The 22,108-nt window shown below is 43.2% G+C and overlaps 1 protein-coding gene across 2 annotated transcripts in view; it reads left to right on the top strand.

The window, feature by feature from the left end:
* Positions 1 to 22,108, top strand: part of LOC114546348 (nesprin-2) — a 152,551-nt gene that overhangs the window by 7,350 nt on the left and 123,093 nt on the right. For both annotated transcript variants that reach the window (XM_028565063.1, XM_028565062.1), the window contains exons 2-7: positions 7,871 to 8,059; positions 14,126 to 14,248; positions 17,736 to 17,830; positions 19,019 to 19,130; positions 19,370 to 19,504; positions 21,562 to 21,720. In XM_028565063.1, coding sequence (XP_028420864.1) covers positions 7,871 to 8,059; positions 14,126 to 14,248; positions 17,736 to 17,830; positions 19,019 to 19,130; positions 19,370 to 19,504; positions 21,562 to 21,720 — 813 coding nt within the window. The remainder of the gene's footprint in view (positions 1 to 7,870; positions 8,060 to 14,125; positions 14,249 to 17,735; positions 17,831 to 19,018; positions 19,131 to 19,369; positions 19,505 to 21,561; positions 21,721 to 22,108) is intronic.

Here is a 22,108-nt window from a genome sequence, read left to right as displayed (position 1 = left end):
TGAGAAAAGAAAATGTTGTGGATATATTGAAGCAACATCTGAAGACATCAGCCAGGAAGTTAAAGCTTGGGCGCAAATGGGTCTTCCAAATGGACAATGACCCCAAGCATACAGTACCTCCAAATTAGTTACAAAGTGGCTTAAGGACAACAAAGTCAAGGTATTGGAGTGGCCATCACAAAGCCCTGATCTCAATCCCATAGAAAATTTGTGGGCGGCACTGAAAAGGCGAGTGCGAGCAAGAAGGCCTACAAACCTGACCCAGTTACACCAGTTCTGTCAAGAGGAGTGGGCCAAAATTCCAGCAAACTATTGTAGAAAGCTTGTGAAAGGATACCCAAAATGTTTGGCCCAAGTGAAACAGTTTCAGGGCAATTCTACCAAATACTAAGGAAGTGTACAGGTGCTGGTCATATAATTAGAATATCATTAACAAGTTGATTTATTTCAGTAATTGCATTCAAAAAGTGAAACTTGTATATTATATTCATTCATTACACAGAGACTGGTATATTTCAAATGTTATTTCTTTTAATTGTTAGGATTATAACTGACAACTAATGAAAATCCCAAATTCAGTATCTCCAAAAATTAGAATATTACTTAAGACCAATACAAAAAAAGGATTTTTAGAAATGTTGGCCAACTGAAACGTATGAACATGAAAAGTATGAGCATGTACAGCATTCAAAACTTAGTTGGGGCTCCTTTTGCCTGAATTACTGCAGCAATGCGGTGTGGCATGGAGTCGATCAGTCTGCTGCACTGCTCAGGTGTTATGAGAACCCAGGTTGCTCTGATAGTGGCCTTCAGCTCTTCTGCATTGTTGGGTCTGGCGTATCGCATCTTCCTCTTCACAATACCCCATAGATTTTCTATAGGGTTAAGGTCAGGCGAGTTTGCCGGCCAATTAAGAACAGGGATAACATGGTCCTTAAACCAGGTACTGGTAGCTTTGGCACTGTGGGCAGGTGCCAAGTCCTGTTGGAAAATGAAATCTGCATCTCCATAAAGTTGGTCAGCAGCAGGAAGCATGAAGTGCTGCGTTGATCTTGGACCTCAGAAAACACAGTGGACCAACACCAGCAGATGACATGGCACCCCAAACCATCACTGATTGTGGAAACTTTACACTGGACTTCAAGCAACGTGGATTCTGTGCCTCTCCTCTCTTCCTCCAGACTCTGGGACCTTGATTTCCAAAGGAAATGCGAAATTTACTTTCATCAGAGAACATAATTTCGGACCACTCAGTAGCAGTCCAGTCCTTTTTGTCTTTAGCCAAGGCGAGACGCTTCTGACGCTGTGTCTTGTTCAAGAGTGGCTTGACACAAGGAATGCGACAGCTGAAACCCATGTCTTGCAATACGTCTGTGCGTGGTGGTTCTTGAAGCACTGACTCCAGCTGCAGTCCACTCTTTGTGAATCTCCCCCACATTTTTGAATGGGTTTTGTTTCACAATCCTCTCCAGGGTGCGGTTATCCCTATTGCTTGTATACTTTTTTCTACCACATCTTTTCCTTGCCTTCGCCTCTCTATTAATGTGCTTGGACACAGAGCTCTGTGAACAGCTAGCCTCTTTAGCAATGACCTTTTGTGTCTTGCCCTCCTTGTGCAAGGTGCCAATGGTCGTCTTTTGGACAGCTGTCAAGTCAGCAGTCTTCCCCATGATTGTGTAGCGTACAGAACTAGACTGAGAGACCATTTAAAGGCCTTTGCAGGTGTTTTGAGATAATTAGCTGACTAGAATGTGGCACCAGGTGTCTTCAATATTGAACCTTTTCACAATATTCAAATTTTCTGAGATACTGAATTTAGGGTTTTCATTAGTTGTCAGTTATAATCATCAAAATTAAAAGAAATAAACACTTGAAATATATCAGTCTGTGTGGAATGAATGTATACATTATACAAGTTCCACTTCTTGAATGGAATTACTGAAATAAATCAACTTTTTGATGATCACATATGATGTAAGATCTTAACACACATCCGGCTCTGTACGTGGAGGAGGCAAAGTTAAGTCAGTTAAAGGTGTGTGTGTGTGTGTGTGTGTGTGTGTGTGTGTGTGTGTGTTTGTGTGTGTTTGTGTCAGCTTCCTCCAGCAGCTGGATGTTATAGGTTTGACTCATAGGTCAATGGTCTGTTTGTTTTCACCATCTGACTGCTGATAGCATATTAGGGCCGACACTTCCGGCTGTAAACGGAAAAGTGTCATATTAATATATTGGCGCATACTTATTGCTCAGAGGGGCGAACATTGCACTATCAACATTCCTGGATAACAACTTCTCAGTGAGCGGAGTTCATTAACTGTCACCTGTTCTGATTTTATTGCTCTGACGTTGGCTTAAGTCTGCTCGTAAATGGAACACGGTCCATTCAAAGCAGGACTGCTGGAGAAAGTGAAAGAACAACCGTCTCTCTAAACATTAACTCAAAGAGGTCTTATTCAAACATTTTTACTAGGTTTTAGAATCCAGTGCGACCGTGTCACTCTTTGTAAGCCCTTTGATATATTGTACAGTAATGCTAGTTGGATATCACCAAGTCTCACTGTGTTTACTGTGAAAATGTCAACCCTGAAAACAAATGGCATGTGAAATTCAAAGGGTAACAAACACTAAATGCCAGCTGCTGGTATTTGCACTGAGGGTGTGGTGTGGCTGCAGAGGTGGGGGCCAAACCGGCAAAGAGCTCAGAAATCAACTAACCTGGAGAGAAGCACGTGGCCGCTATGCTTGCAAGAAACTGAGCTACACTCGCCTCCATATTTCATTAAATAACGAGGTCTATTACTTTTTCTTTGACGCCAAATCGTTTTGTCTGTTGTCACGGTGACTCGGTGAAACGCCTGCAGGCACGAAAGAGCGGGTCTCGTTGTCGCCTGGGCTGTCTGCTCGTTTGGAGAAATTCACTAGCTAATGGAGTGGTGGATAATGTGAACACGTTCTCTAATATGGAGGAATTAATCGACCGGGTCTTGGAGAAGCAGCTAAGTGTACTTAAAGGAACATGCCGACTTATTGGGACTTTAGCTTATTCACCGTAACCCCTAGAGTAAGACAAGTCAATACATAACCTTCTCGTGTCCGTGCGTGTTGTAATGCTGTTTGACAGTTCCACCGGTAGCTTAGCCTAGCACAGAACCTGCAGGTAACTGGTTCCAACTAGCCTACTGCTCCAAATAAGTGACAAAATAACGCCAACATGCTCCTATTTACATGTTGTGATTTGTAGAGTCACAGCGTGTACAAAGAACAACGTAACATGAGACACAGCCATCTTCTAACTGTAAACAAACTGGGAACAGAAGGCGAAGCTCAGGTACTTCTGCTACTTGGGCGGAGTGATTTGCTTTGCAGCAAGCCTTTCTGAGCATATAGTTCCCAGTTCCCAGTGTGACCTATGTGAGATGTCTCCTATATCACTCAGAGCCAGTCGAGTTGGTAATAGCCAGTTTATTCCGCCTCTGCCTGCATTTACAATGGAAGACAACAGTGTGTGAATGCTCATCTCAAAGGACAATAACCAGCATGCTCTGTCTCATTGGAAATCCTATGTTCCTGTGAGGAATTTCCCATCTCTACAACCTAATTTTCTCTGTACAAAACTTTGACACTTACTTTAGCAAAGCACTATACTCGAATAATAAATGTGTTTGAAATAAATAAACAAAATGTAAGGTGTTCTCTTGCAAATTAACAAAGAGTCAATATATAAACAACATTATAATATGGCTTCTTCATGGACTGTTATCTTTTTTATATCCTTTTCAGTATTTTTAACAGTTAACAATAATAATTATGTGCTGGACTTTTCCAACAGTATAAAACAACAGTAAATATCTCAGTACAAAACATTTCACCACTGACTACAGCAGCATACAACATACTGCAACATATCTGCATTTACAATGGTTGACAACAGTGTGTGAGACAACCGCTAGCATGCTCTGTCTGGAAAGACGGCACATGTAGGTGCTAGTTAGCATGCAGAAAATATTTTTCGAGTGGGTAAACATGAATAAAACGGCTGGTAACTAAATACAACCATTGCCAAATTAACTTCTGACAGTTATTATATCTAACCAAACGAACTGGGTCAACTTTTAAGTGCTTTTCAAGTAGTTAACGCTATATTGTCCACAAGCATTCACAGACATGTTACCTCGTTGGAAATCCTCAGTTGCTGTGAGGAATTTCCCATAATGCTGCGCTACAATTACTCAAAGCAGGTACGGCTTTTAACAGTAGGTGGAGTAGTTGTGCCAATTTAGTAGAATTTAACCTGAACCCATTCAACTATGTTACACCAGTATGTATCTGACGATCCCAATAAGTCGGCGTGTTCCTTTAAATCAGTGATCTGCAGCGCAGTGAAGGAAGTGCTTGCCGAAATGAATGCCTCACAGCAACACATCGGGGCAGAACCTGAGAAGCAGGAAGGCATGGTATGTGAGCCGGACCGATCTGGCTGCGTCACACTCAAGATCCAGCGGCTTCGGCTGCCTGAAGGGATGCAACACGGGCTGGCACTGCACGCTGGACGCAACTCTGACTTGTTCATCTGCCGCGCTGCCCTGGGAACGACCCGCGGGGGGAGAGAGTTCGCCTTCGCTGCAGCTGTGAAGCCCGGTGTTTTCTGGCTGGAATTAGAAGAAGAAGACACGCGGACCATCTCGCACCGCAAGGAACCGGAGAGCGACTGTGGGAATTTGATTTGATGCCGGGGGCCGCGACTGGAGGACTCAGCACCTGTGGACTAACGGTATTTGGGCCACTGGAGGACGCAGTATAAGTTTTGAAACCAACCATTGGAGGGACACCTAGCCAGACTGTAAGGAATGATGAATGCTGGCTACTCAGTCTACAATCTATATTTTTGAGGACACTTAATCGGGCTGAAAAAAAGGGAACATGCTATATCCCAGTGGTTCTCAACCTTTTTTGTGCCAGCGCACCCCTACCCATTATCCAGGTCCCTAACGCCCCCCCCATCAAATATTATGTATGTTAATTGCCCCGAATATTAATGATTATGCCCTAATATAGGCCTATTATTGTTGTTACTATTGTTATCAAAAATAATCAAAAAATCTAATTGAATGACAAAACAACACATGTATTAGTTTCCCAGGTATCAAAAAAGCCATGTGAATAGAAATTATATATTTACAGGTTTTTTTTAAAAATCCAACCATTTGACATTCAAATTAAATAACAGCAGCCAATCTAGCCAAGACTAGATAACATTCAAACTATAATTGGGTATTATCAAAAGGCCTGCTGCATGGTGTGAACCTCAGCACCTTTATAAGATGACTATAATTTGAATGTCCTTTTTTGTTTGTGAAGTAACGTTGGGTGTCATGAAATGCGCTTTAAATAAAATGTATTATTATTATTATTATTATTATTATTATTATTACAAACACTAACCGTTGCCAATCAGAAACAGATAGCAATTTAACATTCAAATTTAGTTTTCATTCAAATCTATAATCGAATTGTTCCAACGGAAAACAAGCTGGCACTTATCAAAGGGTAAAAGCAGAAGACGCACGCACGCACGCACACAGAAAAGTATTTTGGTGATGACAAACGACTTGAAGAACGACACCTACTGCCGAATGGAAATAAGTTTACAACCTTGAAAGTTAGTGAGAGCCGTTTTTTAGGGTTAGAAAAGTCTAGGTTTGCTATCGCCTGCGAGTAAATAGCAGAAAAAACGTTTGGAGAAAACGCAACCCCACATCGCGCTGTGTTTTGTGGAGGTGTGTGAGAGTCCCATACAGTAAACGGTAACATCACTGCCTCTATCGCTTCCATAAGAAAGTTTTAAAACACCAAACGCAAGCCAATGCTAACCAAATTGTTAATTTATCATTTCATAACAAAATAAGGCGACTTTCCCTTTCACTAACGTCACATCTGATTGTTGTTTGAAAACTCACGTAACATATTGACCGTAAATAACCATCCCATCCCTGAGCCTCTCTCTTCTCTACAGAATGCAAACTAATGTAACGGACGTAACGTTGCTACGTTACCCTGCTCCTATCATTAGCGTTGGTTGATAACGTAGCATTTTACGTTACAATAGCAAAGGCAATGCTGCGCAACGTGATGCAAACATTACAAGCTGAGGCTGCACTTTATTTAAAGCTCAAGTGGATTTTTTGGTTACTATTAACCAAAGGCATTTTTCATAATCTCCATAACTTTAAAAACTTCCGTGAAGGCAGAAGGGCTTGGCTTTCCCTCTTTCATATGCATATGTGGTGCTCCATGTGTGAGAAAACAAAGTCACGTGAGTGGGGACAGTGGGCATCGCTGAGGGCAAGATTGGATGATATAGCGATTTAATTTGATTTAAATTTGGTAAATTTGGTAACGATTGTCGTATTATCATATTGATGCAGCCACAACAGCAAAAAGAAAGAAAGAAAGAAAGAAAGAAAGAAAAGTTTATTTAGGCTCTTTCACCGGCGGCTAAGCAAATCAGGGCAAACGGCAGTTGCCCGGGCAACAATAGCTTGTACCTGTCCGTAGGGAATTGTTTGATATCGTATTTTTGTCAGTAGAGTCATGACTCTATTGACTGAAAACTCAAAATAATGAGCCTGTGAGGTCATGCCCTCACAGGCTCCACTGTGTCTCCGTTAAAAGTTTTGGCAGGTATTTTCCTCCCTGCTGACCCAGAGAGAGTAACCCAAGCCTCCATTCAAGTTTCAGAGGTTAAACACATCCCACAGGCACACATCACATTTGAATGAAGCTTTGTGAGCACACAAACAGCAGCTGATGAGATCATGTCTCCCATTCAAATTTACAAAAGATCCTTCTTTCACAGAGACGCTTTCCTCATCTATGAGCCAGATGTAACTTTAAAACTACATTATGTAAGAATTTCTCCCATCTAGTGGTGAAATTCTATATGACAACCAACTGAATATTACTTTCTAGCCCCTTCCATTCAAACTGCTATGGTGGTTGAAGCAAAAATTAGCTCTTAGTATCTCCATCGTTTACACACAGCTGTTCTAGCCACTCCAATATTAACTTTGGTTTTGTAGCTTTGCCTGTCGCGTTGTCATTTTAATTCTCTTTTTCGCTTCCCTGGCAAGTAATCTCCCCCTGGCATTTGTCACGGTGCGGGGTGCCACTGAGTGTAAAAGTGTGAAAGGCGGAGGTATGTCCCTCTTTGGCTAATGTATTTTAAAGATGGAGGTGCAACATGGCAGCCGTCATTCGAGTGACTCGCTCCTATGTATTCTGAATGATTCTAAATGGCAGATTCTACGCTTATGAGAATACTTTGATTAGTTGGTGGAAGTAATTACACATGAATGAGCACATATTTGTGAAAGAACAAAGTTTTTTTTGCTGAGAATCAACTACAAAACAAAACAAATTACACAATGTAGGTTTAACATTATATACTGTATGAACCTTTGTGCTGCAGTATTCACAACTGATTAATTTACACACTGACACATTTCAACCTCAACACCACACAGAGATAATAAAAGCCACTATCTAACGGTGGAAGTATTCAGATCCTTTAATTAAGTAAAAGTACTAATACCACACTGATAAAAGTACTCTAGTAAAGGTTCTGCTTTGCAAATGTTACATAAGTAAAAGTATGTAAGTATCATAATGGTCCAGTCATTTCAGCTGGACTTGTAGGTCGTGTGTGTGCAAAAATCTTAATTTGTAAAGTAACTGGTAAGTAAAGCTGTCAGATGAATGTAGTGGAGTATGGACAGTACTTGAGTAAATGTAATTACTTATATCACTATGTGACATATGCTCCCTGCTCAGCACTTGAGTTCTGGTTAAAAATGACGTGTGTACTGTATAGGAGATGTTCCTGGAGATGGAGCGCGGGGTTGCCAGCCTGTCGGTGTTGGACCAGCAGCAGGATGAAGCGACGGAGCTGCTCTCTTCCAAACTGGAGCTCCTGAAGGCCAACCTGCTCTCCTTCCAGCAGCTGCTGCAGGACAGGCAGGGAGAGGAGAGAACCACCGGCCACAGAGAACCACAGCAACAGGTATGCACCATCTGTTTGGCTAGGTACTTAGGTAGTACGTGTAACAAGTGCAACAAAATGCAGCTAAAAGTTCAAAACACTTCACAAGAATACTTTTCAGTCAGCAGGCTGTCATACAAAATATATTTTAGTTTGTCTCACTTTCTTAGTACCACACTTTAAAGTTTTTGTATCCTACATAAAATGTCACATATTGTTTCTTTAATAGTTTTTTTTGCAATCTATTTATTAATTTTCACTTTAACAACAAGTAGAAGATGGATTCATTTAGAGCTGTAACAATTCCAAATTAAGCTGTACAATTGTCTCTGAAATAATTGCGATTAACAATATAGTTGTCTCTTTCAGTCAAATTTAAAAAATATGTATTTGTTTATTTATTACTTTTTCAAACAAATTAAAGTTTTTAATCAATTCCAGGGTACATATTTCAGTTATATCACTAGCTTCATTTCCATCCACACGTTCTTATCTGAATTTAGTGATATCAAATGAAAAATGCCTTATGGAAACGGTAAAATTCGATTGAATTTCATGAATATCGACTCAAAGGAAATACGTTCGGTCTCATCGGATTTTATCTTGATCGATATACGGCTTAGGCAATAAACTCTGATGGAAACGTTATTCCATCCATCTTCCATCTTCGTCCGCTTATCCGGTGTCGGGTCGCGGGGGGAGCAGCTCCAGCAGGGGACCCCAAACTTTCCTTTCCTGAGCAACAGCCAGCTCCGACTGGGGGATCCAGAGGCGTTCCCAGGCCAGGTTGGAGATATAATCCCTCCACCTAGTCCTGGGTCTTCCCCGAGGCCTCCTGCCAGCTGGACGTGCCTGGAACACCTCCCTAGGGAGGCGCCCAGGGGGAATCCTTACCAGATGCCCGAACCACCTCAACTGGCTCCTTTCGACGCAAAGGAGCAGCGGCTCTACTCCGAGCTCCTCACGGATGACTGAGCTTCTCACCCTATCTCTAAGGGAGACGCCAGCCACCCTCCTGAGGAAATCCATTTCGGCCGCTTGTACCCTGGATCTCGTTCTTTCGGTCATGACCCAGCCTTCATGACCATAGGTGAGGGTAGGAACGAAAACTGACCGGTAGATCGAGAGCTTTGCCTTCTGGCTCAGCTCTCTTTTCATCACAACGGTGCGATAGATTGAATGCAATACCGCACCCGCTGCGCCGATTCTCCGACCAATCTCCCGCTCCATTGTCCCCTCACTCGCGAACAAAACCCCAAGGTACTTGAACTCCTTCACTTGGGGTAAGGACTTATTCCCTACCTGGAGAAGGCATTCCATCGGTTTCCTGCTGAGAACCATGGCCTCAGATTTAGAGGTGCTGATCCTCATCCCAACCGCTTCACACTCGGTTGCGAACCGATCCAGTGAGTGCTGAAGGTCGCAGGCCGATGATGCCATCAGGACCACATCATCTGCAAAGAGCAGCGATGAGATCCCCAGCCCACCAAACTGCAACCCCTCCCCACCCCGACTACGCCTCGATATCCTGTCCATAAATATTACAAACAGGATTGGTGACAAAGCGCAGCCCTGGCGGAGGCCAACCCTCACCTGAAACGAGTCCAACTTACTACCGAGAACCCGGACACAGCTCTCGCTTTGGTTGTACAGAGATTGGATGGCCCTGAGTAGAGACCCCCTCACCCCATACTCCCGCAGCACCTCCCACAGTATCTCCCGGGGGACCCGGTCATACGCCTTCTCCAAATCCACAAAACACATGTAGACCGGTTGGGCATACTCCCAGGCTCCCTCCAGGATTCTTGCGAGAGTGAAGAGCTGGTCCGTTGTTCCACGACCATGACGGAATCCGCATTGTTCCTCCTCAACCCGAGGTTCGACTATCGGCCGAACCCTCCTTTCCAGCACCTTGGAGTAGACTTTACCAGGGAGGCTGAGAAGTGTGATACCCCTGTAATTGGCACACACCCTCTGTCCCCCCTTTTAAAAAGGGGAACCACCACCCCAGTCTGCCACTCCTTTGGCACCGTCCCAGACTTCCACGCAATGTTGAAGAGGCGTGTCAACCAGGACAGCCCCTCCACACCCAGAGCCTTGAGCATTTCTGGACGGATCTCATCAATCCCCGGGGCTTTGCCACTGTGGAGTTGTTTGACTACATCAGTGACTTCCGCCTGGGAAATCGACGACAATCCCCCGTTATCCTCCAGCTCTGCCTCTAACATAGAGGGCATATTAGTTGGATTCAGGAGTTCCTCAAAGTGCTCCTTCCACCGCCCTATTACCTCCTCAGTTGAGGTCAACAGTGTCCCATCCTTACTGTACACAGCTTGGATGGTTCCCCGCTTCCCCCTCCTGAGGTGGCGAACAGTTTTCCAGAAGCACTTTGGTGCCGACCGAAAGTCCTTCTCCATGTCTTCTCCAAACTTCTCCCACACCCGCTGCTTTGCCTCTTTCACGGCAGAGGCTGCAGCCCTTCTGGCCCTTCGGTACCCTGCAACTGCCTCCGGAGACCTCCGGGATAACATATCCCGGAAAGACTCCTTCTTCAGTCGGACGGCTTCCCTGACCACCGGTGTCCACCACGGTGTTCGTGGGACCCTAAGACCACAGCTCCTCGCCGCAGCTTCAGCAATGGAAACTTTGAACATTGTCCACTCGGGTTCAATGCCCCCAGCCTCCACAGGGATGCACGAAAAGCTCCGCCGGAGGTGTGAGTTGAAAGTCTGTCGGACAGGGGCCTCCTCCAGACGTTCCCAATTTACCCGCACTACACGTTTGGGCTTACCAGGTCTGTCCAGAGTCTTCCCCCACCCCCTGACCCAACTCACCACCAGATGGTGATCGGTTGACAGCTCTGCCCCTCTCTTCACCCGAGTGTCCAAAACATACGGCCTCAGATCAGATGAAACGATTATAAAATTGATCATTGACCTTCGGCCTAGGGTGCTCTGGTACCAGGTACACTTATGAGCATCCCTGTGTTCGAACATGGTGTTCGTTATAGACAATCCATGACTAGCACAGAAGTCCAACAACAAACAACCACTCTGGTTTAGATCAGCGAGGCCGTTCCTCCCAATCACGCCTCTCCAGGTGTCTCCATCATTGCCCACGTGTGCGTTGAAGTCCCCCAGCAGAACAATGGAGTCCCCCACTGGAGCCCCATGCAGGACTCCAGTCAAGGTCTCCAAGAAGGCCGAATACTCCGAACTCCTGTTTGGTGCATATGCACAAATAACAGTCAGAGTTTTCCCCCCCACAACCCGCAGGCGTAGGGAGGCGACCCTCTCGTCCACCGGGGTAAACTCCAACACAGCGGCGCTCAGCCTGGGGCTTGTAAGTATCCCCACACCCGCCCGGTGCCTCACACCCTGGGCAACTCCGGAGAAGAAAAGAGTCCAACCCCTATCCAGGAGTATGGTTCCAGAACCAGGACTGTGCGTAGAGGTAAGCCCCACCAGATCTAACCGGTAGCGCTCCACCTCCCGCACCAGTTCCGGCTCCTTCCCCCACAGAGAGGTGACGTTCCACGTCCCCAGAGCCAGCGTCTGCTGCCCGGGTCTGGTCCGTCGAGGCCCCTGACCTTCACTGCCACCCATGTGGCATCGCACCCGACCCCAGCGGTTCCTCCCACAGGTGGTGGGCCCATGGGCTGGAGAGATGGGAGCCACGTAGCTTGTTCGGGCTGTGCCCGGCCGGGCTCCGTGGCAAACCCGGCCACCAGGCGCTCGCTGACGAGCCCGCTGTCTGGTCCTGGCTCCAGACGGGGGCCCCGGGCTTCCTCCGGGCAGGGTCACTCCATCTCTACCTCGTTTTTCCATAGGGTTTTTGAACCATTCTTTGTCTGGCCCCTCACCTGAGACCACTTTGCCTTGGGAGACCCTACCAGGAGCACAAAGCTCCAGACAACACAGCCCTCAGGTTCACAGAGACACACAAACTTCTCCACCACAATAAGGTGATGGTTCACGGAGAAACGTTATTTGCAGAATAAATTAATGAATTGCGAGTTAAGTTTTCGGTCATTTTATGGTTGCAACCCGCCACAAAACAAAGAAGAAGTTTTAGTTAATTTCCGCCCAGTATTTCCGCTCTTTTTGCAAACGACAGGTGTCAACAAAGACAGATGTAAGTGGACGAACAAGGAGACGAGACTTTTTGAATTTAATTTACGAGCAAAATATGACGGCTATTTTAGATAGCAAAAATCTAAGAAATGCCATAATTTATCAGGAACTTGCGAAGGAAATGACCAACAAAGGTTACGCAAGCTGTGGGACATCCTCCGGAGTAAATGGAAGGCGCTCAAACAACGATACACGTCTCAAAAAAGAGAGTTGTCTCGCAGCGGTGCCGGAGGGAAAATAAAGGGCGAGTTCCACCTTTTTGATGAGCTGGATCAGATCCCCGGCCAAAGGCCCATCGTAGCTTCCTTGGCTTCTAATATTAACAACAACAACTGCTTTTGTCTAGCAAAACTTTTTTTGCAAATGTTTGCTTGAATGCTGTGCGATTCAGTGCGAAAATGAATGGAAACACCTTAAAATATCTCAAATCAATTTGATATACCAATTTACAACAGTCATACCTCTTAAGACTTTAACTAATGGTGGCAATTAATTACCGCGATTATGTAAACATTTTTTTATTATGTAATAATTGTTACAGGCCTAGATACATTATGATATCCACCAGAAAGAGAAAGAGGGGGAAAAAAAGTACAAAAGACGAAACAGTAGTAACAAACCACAGAGCTCAGATTCATACACCACAATGATAATGTGCAATTAAAACAATCAAGAAAAACCCCGCAGAATGATGGGTGTGGGATGTGGGTGAGGGTTTTGGTTCTTGTTCGATTGTATTTGTTTGTCTATATGTTGTGTTAAAAAAATATAAAATAAATAAAAAAATTTATCATAAAAAATGAATATCAAATATCGTAATCGCAATATCTGGCAAAAAAAAATAAATCACAATTTGATTTTTCCCCCAAATTGTTCAACCCTATCAGTAAGTCAGGTCTCAAGATCTCAAGAGCAGTTCAGTCCAAGTCTTAAAGGTCCCATGACATGGTGGTTTTTGGATGCTTTTATATAGGCCTTAGTGGTCCCCTAATACTGTATCTGAAGTGTCTTTTATATAGACCTTAGTGGTCCTCTAATACTGTATCTGAAGTCTCTTTTATATAGGCCTTAGTGGTCCCCTAATACCGTATCTGAAGTCTCTTTTATATAGACCTTAGTGGTCCCCTAATACTGTATCTGAAGTCTCTTTTATATAGGCCTTAGTGGTCCCCTAATACTGTATCTGAAGTCTCTTTTATATAGGCCTTAGTGGTCCCCTAATACTGTATCTGAAGTCTCTTTTATATAGACTTTAGTGGTCCCCTAATACTGTATCTGAAGTCTCTTTTATATAGACCTTAGTGGTCCCCTAATACTGTATCTGAAGTCTCTTTTATATAGACCTTAGTGGTCCCCTAATACTGTATCTGAAGTCTCTTTCCCGAAATTCAGCCTTAGTGCAGAATTACAGCCACTAGAGCCAGTCCCACAATGAGCTTTCCTTAGGATGTGCCATTTCTGTGTCTGTAGCTATTGAGGAGGAGAGAGGGGGGGCAAGGTGGAGGGTTAGGGCCCAACTGCCATTTTTCTCGTTTGAAAGCCATGATGTCTCTCTCTCATGGGTGGGCCAAATTCTCTGGGTGGGCAAAGCAGAGAAAGGGGAGGTAACCTTGCTCCTTATGACCTCATAAGGAGGAGATTCCTGATTGGTCCATCTGAGCTTTCATTTTCTCAAAGGCAGAGCAGGATACCCAGGGCTCGGGTTTACACCTATCACCATTTCTAGCCACTGGGAGACCATAGGCAGGCTGGGGAACTCATATTAATGTTAAAAAAAACTCATAAAGTGAAATTTTCATGCCATGGGACCTTTAAGTCCTCAACTCTGGTGGAGAAAAAAAAAGACAAACATGATCAGATATTTTTTAAAGTGATAACAAGTATCTTTTAACTTTCTTCTTCCTTCTTTTTGTTTTTTCCTTTCTGTGTCTCTCCTTCATCTATCTCTCCTCAGAAGTCGGTAGCTCAGCCAGAGTGCCCCCTGCCGTCTCATCTGCAGTGCAGCAACAGTGTTCAGGAGATCTTCTCCTCACAGAGAAACAAACTGCTCCGACAGAGCAGCCTGCAGCAGCAGAAGGTACGGGACTCTACCGACTGCTCCGCTCAAGCTTTCACTGTTTAAATGAGACATTTTAAAGGATTACTAATGCTGACATCAATATCAATTAGGGCTGTCAAAAATAACGCCTTAATTTTTGCGTTAATTTTTTAATATTTAACTCGTTAAAAAAAATTTACGAAATTAATGCAGCTGTGTTTGTTTACTTCATGTGTCGGCTGAGAAATGTAATACGTCTACATAACAGCAGGCGGCGCTACTTTGTATTGTTGCCCAAGTAATGAAAACCGGCAGCTGACTGGACGAACACGTCACATGGGTTTGTTTTCTCCGGAAATCCAAAGCCAGACTGTCATGGCGGCCGTTCAGAATACGATCTCATATTGTACTAAAATAGTTCACTGAAACATGTTTCTGAAAACATTTTAAGCGAGAAGTAGGCCGTGCAGTTGCTGAATCTGTCTTCATTTCAGCTCAACAAAGGTCAGTTTAGAAGATTTTCGTCAGATTTTGAGAGACTAGTCACCTCATTCCGCTCGCCATTTCCGGGTGAGTCCCGACTGCCCTGCCGCCGACTGAACTCTCGGCTCGTTGGAGATGAACTGCGCCTCGCCTGTAAAGTATACGAGAGCAGGCAACAGCAGCCGGGGACGGTGACAAAAATCTGCTCTTAAGTCAGACAGTTTCTAGCCGTTTCCAGCAGCCTTCAGCAGGACTAAATAAGCCAAATTGTTGCTGCTGTTGTTCTGAAAGATACTAAACATTCTGAACTTAGCAGAACCTTTCCTTGTTTGTTGTTTTCTTCATATTTGCAAAGTTAAGTGATTTAGCATTTAAATATCCATTATTATAAGCTTCAGTCTCAATTTAAAAAAAGCGATTAATCACGATTAATTACAGCAAATTGTGCAATTAATTAGTTAATTTTTTTTTAATCGCTTGACAGCCCTAATATCAATACATCAATGTCATATCTTTAAATTTGACCATTATGAATTAAATTAAATTTTATTTATAGTGTCATAACAGGAGATATCTCAGGACACTTTACAGATAGAGTAGGTCCAGACCACACTATAATTTACAAAGGCCCAACAATTCCCCTCCCGAGAGCAAGCATTTGGTGCGATAGTGGCGAGAAAAAACTTCCTTTTTACAGGCAGAAACCTCGGACAGACCCTGACTCTTGGTGGGCAGCTATCTGCCACTGCCAGTTGGGACACAGAGACACTGATACAGATATACAGATATGGAAATATATGATTCATAATAATTATAGGAGTTGGTATGATGAACAGTAACAATTATAGTACCAATAAAGAAAATAGAACTATGACATAACTATGAAATAATAGTAGTAGCATTGCAAGGCGTAGCAGGGCGTTGAGCAGGACCAAGGCGGCAGCAGCAACCATGATTTAGGTGACACCCCAATCCAAGGAAATCTGCGAGGTGAGAAAGCCTTAATGACTCCGGGGAATAATCTGCCCGCATTACTGGGGCATGAATGCACAAAGATGGAGAAAGAGAGAGGAGAACCAAAGGGAGTCCCTTGGCAGCATAACTAAGAGCTGGTTCGAGGCAAACCTGAGCCAGCCCTACAATGGTTGGTAATTGAATCTGACAACTTAGTGTGGGAAGTTCCGGGCTATGTAAGAAATTCTCCTCAGATCTCTGCAGGGTAAATCCAGACAGCTAGCTAGACTATCTGTCCAATCTGAGTTTTCTGTTGCACAACTAAAACTACTTTTGAACTTACACTTCCATCCATCCATCTTCAGCTCCAGCAGGGGACTCCAAACTTCCTTTTCCTGAGCCACATTAACCAGCTCCGACTGGGGATATGGTCGCAACGGTGCTATAAATTTAATGTAATACCGCCCCCGCTGCGCAGATTCTCTGACCAATCTCCATTGTCCCCTCACTCGCGAACAAGACCCCAAGGTATTTGAATTCCTTCACTTGGGGTAAGGACTCATTCCCTACCTGGAGTAGGCACTCGATTGGTTTCCTGCTGAGAACCATGGCCTCAGATTTAGAGGTGCTGATCCTCATCCCAGCCGCTTCACACTCGGCTGTGAACCGATCCAGTGAGTGTTGAAAGTCACAGGCCGATGATGCCATCAAGATCACATCATCTGCAAACGTATACTTGTTCCACCAAAACATGTTCCTTCCTGAGGCTATTTTTCTGCGGCACCGGGGCGTAGCACCGCCCAAGACCTTCCTCCATAGCGCTGCAGAGGAAGGTCTGGCAATGCGAGACTACTGACAACTATGAGGAGAAGCAGAGAGAGGGAGGTGGCGTGCCGTGACACCTTCCGCCCTTTCAAGCTTTATTAGACCACCATGAGACACTAACTCTGAAATAGTCCGTATTAAAACCTCATGACAATATTAGTTCTTAATAGCGAGCGAAATGAGGTGACTAGAGTCTTTTTCAAAATCTGATGAAAATCTTTTAAACTGACCTTTGTTGAGCTGAAATTAAGACAGAATCAGCAACTGCATGGCCTATTTCTCGCTTAAAATGTTTTCAGAAACATGTTTCAGTGAACTATTTTAGTACAATATGTGATTGTATTTTGAACGGCCGCCATGACAGTCCAGATCTGAATTTCCGGAGAAAACAAACCCATGTGACACGTTCGTCCAATCAGCTGTCGGTTTTCATTTCTTGGGCAACATTACAGATTAGCGCCACCTGCTGTTATAGAGATATATTACGTCTCGTCTCCTCTCGTCTTTTTGGTCTGTTCTGTGGCAGTTTTTTGGACTGATCATATCGACGGGGTTTTCTGTCAACGGTCGGCCGTCGGCTATATGTGTCTACACCATAAGGGCCATTTTACAGTTGCCGCAGCCAAGCTGATTATGAGTGTGCGAGCAGAGGGCACGCACCAGTCTATTTTTTCCAGCGGCGGCAACAAAGCAGAAACAGGAAGCATAGACGAGTTCGCGGACAACCGGATGCCAGGACTCTTAGAGTGGCTGCAAGTCTCTCTTGTAAACTTACTGGGTTAAGATGAGTCATGTTATGGTGAATGAAAGGCTTGCTCCGACGAAGTAAGTTAGTAGTTAGTAAAGTCGGTAGCCTTTGCTCATTAGCGCCACCTCTGTTCAGGAGAAGACTGCAATTAGTGTCCACCACGCGCAAGTATAAACAGTTATGGTGCTCCCATGACGTCACATTTGCGTGCGACAGGCCTGCTGGGGTGAGTTTAAGCTGTCCTATCAATAAAATACCAAAAAAAATAAAAAAAAGTTAATTTAACAAAAAACTACTTAAGGGATTCTGTATGCTTTTTATTTATTTATTATTTTCTCAATTTTTTTGAGGTTATATTGTCATGTCATCATATTGTCGTGTGTGTTATGTGTATTATTTGCCTGTATTAAATTTTAAAAAGAAAGAGAAAAAACACAGTCTATAAAGATGATGTTGCTCTGTGCAGGTGCTGTGTATATGTAACTGTATGCCTTGCTGCTGCTGTTTGTGTCTCAGGAGTTGGAGCAGCAGCTGACTGAACAGAGAGGACTGACCCAGGCCATCGCCCGGCAGGGCAGCAGAGCTCCACTCCACAGCCAGCTGTCGCAGCGGTAAAACACCCTGTACCATCACTCTAAAATATAGTTCTTTTTTCTACTTCTTTTTTTTTTTTTTACAATGTTTTTATTAATTTATCATTGCAGTTACAATTTTCCACAACCCCCCTCCATCCCAACCCCACAATTAAATTCCTCTCTCAACCTCTGCCATACTACAACAATCCCCCAAAAAAAGCAAATGATATGACAGTATCATAGTAGCATCTCCCCTATGTCTTTTATTCTTTTACAAACTGGTCAAATTGCCACCTGATTTTCTCATACACCCCCAATTTGCCACTAAATGTATTTCAGTCAGTCCATGGACATACATTGCACCATATTCTTGATCCAAACACCAGTTGTAGGTGCCTCCATTTTCTTCCAGATGAGAGCTATAGTTCTTTTTGCCAAAACTATATAAAAATGTCTATTCGTGGGGTTTCAGATTCAGATTTGTTGGATAGAGCTGATAATGAAACTGGTAATGCCCTCACTGACTAATTGTCATTAAGTAAATTCCTGTCTATCAGTAGTTTAATTTAAAAGAAATATAGACACTTTATGATCCATTTCTGTGTAAAAAGGCGTATGCTCCGCGGAGCATATGCATCACTATGTGCTGCTCTCATGTGTATCCAGTTCCAATGGTTATAGTGAAAGCGTAGTGTTGGAACATCTGCTCCGCATACGTTATGGTTGCAATGTAGCTGGCCCGTTAGGGAATATTCACAGACAAGATGAACATACATGTAGTTTTATTGATGTGTCTCTTCTTTCCAATTTTATTGTTTTCCTACACAATAATACTTCTTTAACCGTTATTTTTGTGCTTTCATTGAGACCTAAGAAACATTTTTATTTCAAAATTCAAAACAAATCGACTTGGTTTCACTGAATTTTTAAGAAATTAGTATCAGTGTCTGTAACAGGACCGAATAAGGCTGCAGCAGAATTAAGAAAATAACGTTTAACATTTAAGAATAATTTAATTTTAAAATTAAATTGTTTATCTTGTACTTTCTTAGATTGTTTGATTTGAATTGTCCAATTAATGTAATTAGATTTGAGATTCATTTTCAGATTTGGAGAGAGAAAAAGACATGAGGTTCAAACTTCAAACAATCAAATGGCAGCTGAAAGGAAGAAGGAAAGAGAGAAAGATGAAGTGTTAATTTCCAGCCTTTTCTCTCCGTGCAGGGGGCCTCCTGCTGAGGCTGATATGGAGGAGGACTCTGCTCAGAAGAAGTGGGACGGCCTTTACAGTGGGCTGCTGGCTCTGGAGGAGAGCTGGCTGCTTCCCCCCGCAGAGGTAGGACCTTCCTAGGGAGCGCTGAAGTGCTTGATTATCACTTTTCAAATACAGAAGAGAAAGGAGAAATTGGTTTCCTTGCCGTGCTTGATTATCACCTTCTTTGAGCAGAAGGCACTTTGTTGTCTCTTTGGTGTTATGGGGACTCCTACAGGGCTTGATGAGAGCCGCGTGTGTGTGTGTGTGTGTGTGTGTGTGTGCGCGTCCCCGACTTCTTATGTCTCTCTCTCTCTCTTAAGGTGACGGACTCATCTATGAGGCGTAGTGATGGAACAGCAGGGCGCATGATTGGCTCACAAACCCTGAAAGAGCTCCGAACCCACATCAGCCATCTGAGACAGCTGGGACTCACAGCGGCAGAGTCTCAGGATCAGGTACAGAATATTGTTAGCACAGAATATGTATGTTGGGACATGTCCTGAGGCCACGGGTTCCCAACCTGTGGGTCAGCGCCCCTTAAGGGGCCATGGGATAAATCTGAGTGGCCTCTACATCAGGGTTCTTAAATGTTTTTTAAGCCAAGAGAGACAGATCAGGGACCCCCTAATACAGATCTTATATAAAATGAACTTGCATATTATACTGGGCCTACAACAGTGGTGGAATGTAACTAACTACATTTACTCAAGTACTGTACTTAAGTACAAATGTTGAGGTACTTTACTAGAGTCTTTTCTTTCATGCCACTTTCTACTTCTACTCTGCTACATTTCAGAGAGAAATATTGTACCGTTTACTCCACTAACATTAATCTGTTACTAGTTACTTTACACATTAAGATGTTTGCACACAAAACACATGTAATTTATAAAATCTGATGTTTTTGTTATAAATGAAGCTAGCCAACAATATAACTGCCTACAAGTCCAGCTGAAATGATTAGACCACTAAACACACAACAGTTTGGATCGTTTCCAGTTTCTAAAATGGGAGGATTTTTCTTTACTTGAAAACTTTAAGTACATTCTCCTGATGACGTTACTTAAGTAACATGTTGAATGCAGGACTTTGACTTGTAACAGAGTTAGGGTGACCAGACGTCCCGAAATCTAAGCAGTTGTCCTGAATCCCGAATCCTGCCCTAATTGTCCCAAAAATTAGAGCAAAATCTCAAGAGCAGACTGTCGAGTAGTTATAGTCTGAAGAACATTAAAAACTGTTCATGGTGATTGAGTCGTCCTACAGCCAGCTCCCGTCAGCTGCTCATTGGCTGCAACAGTACGTAGGCCCTACATAGGCGCAAATTTTGATAACACGCATTGCTATTTTTCATTCATTCATTGTTTACATGGGGCTCAGACTGGTGTCCCGGGACCTGAAAGCGTAGCTAAAAAGCGAAAACGTCGGATTACTGCAGTTTTGCCTGATGCAAACAAAGCGTTTTGTAATATATGTAGGTAGGTTGGTATTTCACACGGGGGGAGTCAGACGTCAGGCTGCATGCTAGCAGCAAACTACATATAACTAACAGCACAACTGTACAGACCAACACTTTGGTCTCATCCTTCTTTAAGCGGGAGGATGACTCCATGTATAATAAAATTCATGTTAAGTGCAGGCAGCCACAAAAAGGAGTGATTGGATGTTAAAGCACTGAATGTTTGTTTTGTTTCATAATGACACTTGAGTTCATGATTTTAATGATTTTTTATTTGTATTTTTGGGTTTACAGACAGTTGAATTCCTGAATAAAAATAATGATTTGAAATTCATGTTACTGACAAATTTTCCCCATTCTCATCTGGTCACTCTAAACAGAGTATTTTTACTGTGGGATTAGTACTTTTACTTAAGTAAAGGATCTGAATACTTTTTCCACTGCTGATTCAAACCATAGTAATACCAAACCAATATACTCATCACTATTTGTTATATAAACAACATTTCCTCCTGACTGGTTAAATACTTGTACTTTTTACTTTTGTCAGTAATTTAACTAACAGCAAACTAACTGCAAAATTATACAGAAATACAATGTACTGATTGCATTATTTTAAACATATTTTTAAGTGTTTAAATGGGCTGGCCCCAGGCGCCGTGCGACTCATTACACAGAAAAATAATGGCCAGACTACGACAGGAAGAGTAGCTAACCAGAACTGTAGAGTCAGCAGAAGATGTACACTTATGGAATTCTTTATCCATGGAACTTAAATACCAAACAGAACTAAAAGTCACATTTTGGCTTCAACAACACCAGAGATGTGAGAACCAATAGTTTCCCCTAGAGACACAATTTTTATGAAAAAAATGTTTCTGTATTTTCTGAGAATTTTAATTAATTGTAAAAGTCTGACCAGGGACAAGGACTGCAAATTGGTGGAAGCTAAACGTCCTAAACACCTTGCATCTTTCACATCTGGTTGTGATAATGTTATAGGTATTGTCCTTGATAAATAAACAATAAAATGAAAAATCTGTCTACCCCCAGGCTTCCCCTGCAGACGGCTTCTGTCAGATGCTGGACGAGGGTTTGTTTCATGTGTTGTATGGTGTGTCCCTGGCCCTGTCCTCCATCAACAACATGCGGCACTCGCCTGCTGGGACGACACATGAAGAAGACATGCAGCGCAGGCTGCTGCAGCTGCAGGTGTGACTCACCACAACAAACACTCAAAGGCATTCACTTATTTTGGGGTTTTTCTCTTTTTAAATGAGAGGGTGGTTCAGTCGGGCCACTACATTGTTCCACACTGAAATATAACAACTTGATGAATTGGCACAAACGCTTGCACAAATATTCATGGTTTCCAGAGGATGAATCATACTGACCTTTTTTTTCTTTTCTACAATATAATACAGACATGTGAACGACCAAAACTGTTTTGGAAGCCCTGAGAGGCAAGCAAGACATATTTTTTGCAGGCAAATTTTTTTTCTAAGCATAAATGAGCCTGAAAATAAATCATCAGCATCACCCATTTTCACAAATGTAAAAAAAAATGTGTGTGTCAGGGCTTCCATAAACTATCCTCCAC

Source organism: Perca flavescens, chromosome 20, assembly GCF_004354835.1.
Source record: "Perca flavescens isolate YP-PL-M2 chromosome 20, PFLA_1.0, whole genome shotgun sequence".
Classification (NCBI taxonomy): Eukaryota; Metazoa; Chordata; class Actinopteri; order Perciformes; family Percidae; genus Perca; species Perca flavescens.
This window is presented reverse-complemented; position numbering and strand designations above follow the sequence as displayed.